General features: G+C 31.2%; 1 protein-coding gene across 1 annotated transcript; it reads right to left on the reverse strand.

Annotated features, from left to right (window-relative positions):
• Positions 1 to 3218: 3218 nt before the first annotated feature.
• On the reverse strand, positions 3219 to 4118 carry LOC139874653 (uncharacterized). The gene is made up of 4 exons (XM_071862056.1): positions 3965 to 4118; positions 3670 to 3765; positions 3458 to 3561; positions 3219 to 3345 (listed from the first exon to the last, which is right to left on the reverse strand). Exons 1-4 carry the CDS (start codon positions 4022 to 4024, stop codon positions 3219 to 3221), a joined length of 387 nt encoding a protein of 128 aa, XP_071718157.1. The 5' UTR covers positions 4025 to 4118.
• Between the last annotated feature and the right edge of the window lie 624 nt (positions 4119 to 4742).

The raw sequence follows: 4742 nt of genomic DNA on the forward strand, positions 1-4742 counted from the left end.
TCCTATTGATAAATCTATTGGGTTTGACAACCCCAACCGGGCTAGTCGCTCTAGTATCGTAAACAGTTGCATAGTACTTCATTTTTACTACACTTGGTACAGTGTAGGGAGATTTCATAATAAAGGGAATATGCTACATTTATGATTAAGTATGGTTACCGAAGCGCTCAACAACTTATAGAATATCTTTATTGAAATATTTATAACTATGAAATCTTGTGGTCTATATTTATATCGATGCTAGATTTAAACCTATATATCTCACCAACCTTTGTGTTGATTGTTTAAGCATATTTATTCTCAGGTCCTTAAGAAAGTCTTCCGCGGTTGCATTATCTGAGCAAGTTGTGCATGGAGTCTCATGCTTTTGTTTAAATGAAGTGTTGCATTCAATAAAACCTTTGTCATGTATTATATTTGACTGTTATGTCACGTGTGTAGTATTTGGAAACTGATGTATTATGGGGATTATCTCTTAAATAATCACCCACTTGTTTAAAACATGCATTATGTATAATAATGGTGTGCTTTTTATGAAACGAATGCAATATTTTCTAAAACGTATCATATAGAGGTCAAATACCTCGCTATGGGACCAATGAATAACGTACTGCGTTTATAGTAATATGGACGGGTCGTTTCATAGATAGTAGGAAATGATTACGTGGAGATGAGGATTAATGAAAGTGATAGTAGATAATTAAATAATGAAAAGAATGATAATGATTATAATGCGCGGTGATAATGGAAGGAAATGATGCGTGGATTATGTTATTGATAAAGTTGATAACGTGGACCTGCAGTATAATTGCTTTCCCCATTGTTACTCACACGATTAGTTTATTAGGAGTTATAAGATTTATCAGTTGGGTCGTGATCTTGTCATGCTAATTATTGGGCCGATTAATACTAATTATATTGGGCCTGGAGCTGGGCTGAGTAACCAAGGTTGGGCTAATTCAAACCCACTTATTCCTGATTGCAACCGACTGGTAACCAGTTTGTTTGATTTTCCTGTTTCAATCGTGTGTTCACCCAAAACCATCGAACCTCATTCGCAACTGTGATGATAATTGACAATGAAAAAATAATAGAAGATGATGATAGCAATCGTTAGAGTAATGATGATGTAGTTATCCATAGATGATGATTAGACGATAAAAGGAAAATAATGATGATGGTTATAAAGAAGATCAATAATCATGATCATGATATTTGATGATGATAAAAATAAGGATAATGATTTCGATGATGTATGATAATGAATATTATGATGATGATAATTAAAAGGATATAAGATAATAATGATGGTGACCCGTTAATATGAAGAAGAAGAAAAAAATGAAGAAGAAGAAAGAAACCAAAATAGGAGTTAAATAAATTTTAGTATCTGTTAAGTCAGAAAAACAGAAGACAGATCGATGGTTGGTGGTGTTTGCGGTTAAGCGAGAAGTCGCAGGTTCGAGCCCGGGCAGGGGCACTATTTTTTTAGGCCTATTCTTTAAGGTAGTCTCATTTTATTCTTATTATTATTATTACTCTTATTATTATTAGTATTATTATTATAAGTATTATTATTATTATTAATAACATTATTATTATCATTATTAGTAAAACTATTATTTATTATAGATATCATAATAATAATAATTATTATTATTATTATTATTATTATTTTTATCATCATCATTATTATTATTATTATTATTATTATTATTATTATTATTATTATTATTATTATTATTATTATTATTATTATTATTATTATTATTATTATCATTATTAGTATTATCATTACTAAAACTATCATCATTATTATTACTACTAGTATTATTAAGAATTATCATTATTTTTTTATTATCATCATCAATATTATTAACATTATTATTATTATCATTATTATTAAAATCAACATTTTTAAAAAAGTATCAGTTTTATTATTACTATTGTTATTATTATTATACTATATAACAAATATATATTTTGTGTACCAAATACACTTATTACATATACTATAATTATATTAATACTACATTTAATTATATACTAAACATAATTAATTAAGTTATTAATGAAACACATGATTAAAATAACAATTAAATCACTAACAATATATAAATTTGTTCGATTACCATCATATGTGTTAATATATATGTATGTATATATATATATATATAAAAGATATAGGTTCGTGAATCCGAGGCCAACCCTGCATTGTTCAGTATCGTCGAATGCATATTTATACTACAAAATATCGTATCGTGAGTTCATTTGATTCCCTTTTACTCTTTATATTTTTGGGACTGAGAATACATGCGCTGTTTTTACAACTGTTTTATTAAATGCCTTTGAAATCTATATTTTTGGACTGAGAATACATGAAATGCTTTTATAAATGTTTGACGAGATAGACACAAGCAAAACATTCCTCGGATGAATTATTATACAGACGAGAGGTTCTGTTGATTATTATATCTGAATTAGTTGGACGTTATAATTGCCACTAATTGATGTGAATATTTTCCCCTGATTATTATAGCTTGGTAACCTAAGAATTAGGAAACGGGTATGGCCCCTAATTCACGCGAATCCTAAAGGTAGCTACCGGGTTTAACACCCCCACCTAGAATGTTCACTAGACGGAAGAGCTAGTGGGCGTGGTGTTTAGTACTTTGAGGTTTATATATTGATTACAGACTGAAAGTTCTGTTTATTTTGGGGATATTTATGATGCGCATTAAATGTTAAGGTCGGTTACCAAGCAACGAAAGCAAGCAAAGAAAAGAGAATGTTATGTATTGAGAGAATGATTTTATACACAGGTTATGTGTATGATATTTTGTACACGAGATATGTGTACGATTATAAAGAATTGTTGAAAAATCGTTTCGTACACGAGATATGTGTACTGTATTTAAAAGAAATCGCATGTACATTACAGGTGGGTATAGGATTCGGGCCCATTTGTACCATGCACATTTAAATCTTGTGGTCTATCAAAATTATGAATTTTATTGTTTATGATAAACTTATGAACTCACCAACCTTTTGGTTGACACTTTTAAAACATATTTATTCTCAGGTCTGAAAGAAATCTTCCGCTGTGCAATTGCTCATTTTAAAGATATTACATGAAGTCGTTCATGGCATATAGAGGTCAGAACCTCGCAATGAGACCATCTGTTAAAGACTTCGTCCATGTGGATTAGGACGGGTTACTACAAGGTAGCCCTAATCTTCAAAATCTCAGGACGAGGTATAATTGACCCTGATGCACCTATGCCTCTTGAAACTCTTACTTTCGTACCATCTTCCTGATACCTTATTCCAACCTTACAAGGCCGCCTATTAAAAAAAAAAAAAAAAAACCTTCAACAATCATTATAAAGAAGCAACGATCAAACACTGCGATAAATTATTTATTATATTATAGTAATATATAATATAATATATATACCCTGTAACTGGATCAACAATTTGAACATTCGACACATGCAGAGGGGCTTCAACTGTAAAAATCCCACCTTCATGACCTTGTCCTTGTTTTATGTGTTTTTTTACCTGCAAATAAATTTAATCCAAAGTGAATATCATTTGTGGCAGTAAATTCATATAATAAATATAAATAATTAAAAAAAGTGAATTGGAGAAGAAATAAAGAATAATCACCAAGTTCTTTCCCTCAACAATAACACGATTTTGAGAGCGAATGACACGTTTAACAGTTCCAATTTCACCCCTATCTTTACCCCTAATTATCATCACCTACAATAAATAAAAAATCGGTAACAAAAGGTCCTTAAAATACAAAGATTTAGGCTTTTATTAATCCACTGAAGTTATGCATTACTTATGTGTACAGTACAACTTGTTAATGCACAGATTTGGTGGATTTATCAAAAAAGTGATGGGAATATCATCACCCAAATATTTAATATAAAAAATGAGACATACTATTTTTTACATTATCGCCTCTCAAAATTTTCCAGTGATGAATGAGCTTCTGAGCTGCCTTCCACCCCATTATATGTCAGTCTGCAAAGAACATTCAAGATGATATCTAAGCGATCAAACAGAGATTAAAAATCCAAAATTATATTAATTAAGGATCATACATAAAAAAAATTAATACCTGATCAAGCATATTTTCACGAGGTCGAGGTGAACCTACGCTTGAGTGCATAAAAGGGTTTAAGGAACAACAATATTCGAACCTCCAACCTTAGTCGTGGATAACCCACATCGGCATCGTTTTGATTTCGATAGGGTAGCCGATTTGAGAGTCCACCAACAACCTAGCATACGAGGTTGAGTGGCCCAAAGACATGAAGGTTTCATAGTTTGTAACTTACATGAAAGTCTTTTCGTGAATGATTGTAGGAAGCTTGTTCGTACGATGATGAGTATGCTATGTTATATATTAGTAACGAATGTGTTTTTAGGGTTTGGGATCTATGTATTTTTAACGAATTAGGGTTTCGATAGGATCTCATCCCTAATTAAATGTGATCTTATCCCAACTAACTCACGTTATTTAAGGAAAAGAATCTGAATTAATTATACGGTACATTCTTCTAGAATGTACTGGACCCTTATGCAAGTATACGAAACTCACATCATTTGGTATAGGCGCATAGAGTGCGGCTATACACATGCCATATATTTGCACTGAAAATTACACATTCACTGGGGGCGAGCGCCTCCACCCTGCCCCACATATTTCCGCCCATGCTATTAAGTGA

This window comes from Rutidosis leptorrhynchoides, chromosome 11 (assembly GCF_046630445.1).
Source record: "Rutidosis leptorrhynchoides isolate AG116_Rl617_1_P2 chromosome 11, CSIRO_AGI_Rlap_v1, whole genome shotgun sequence".
NCBI lineage: Eukaryota > Viridiplantae > Streptophyta > Magnoliopsida > Asterales > Asteraceae > Rutidosis > Rutidosis leptorrhynchoides.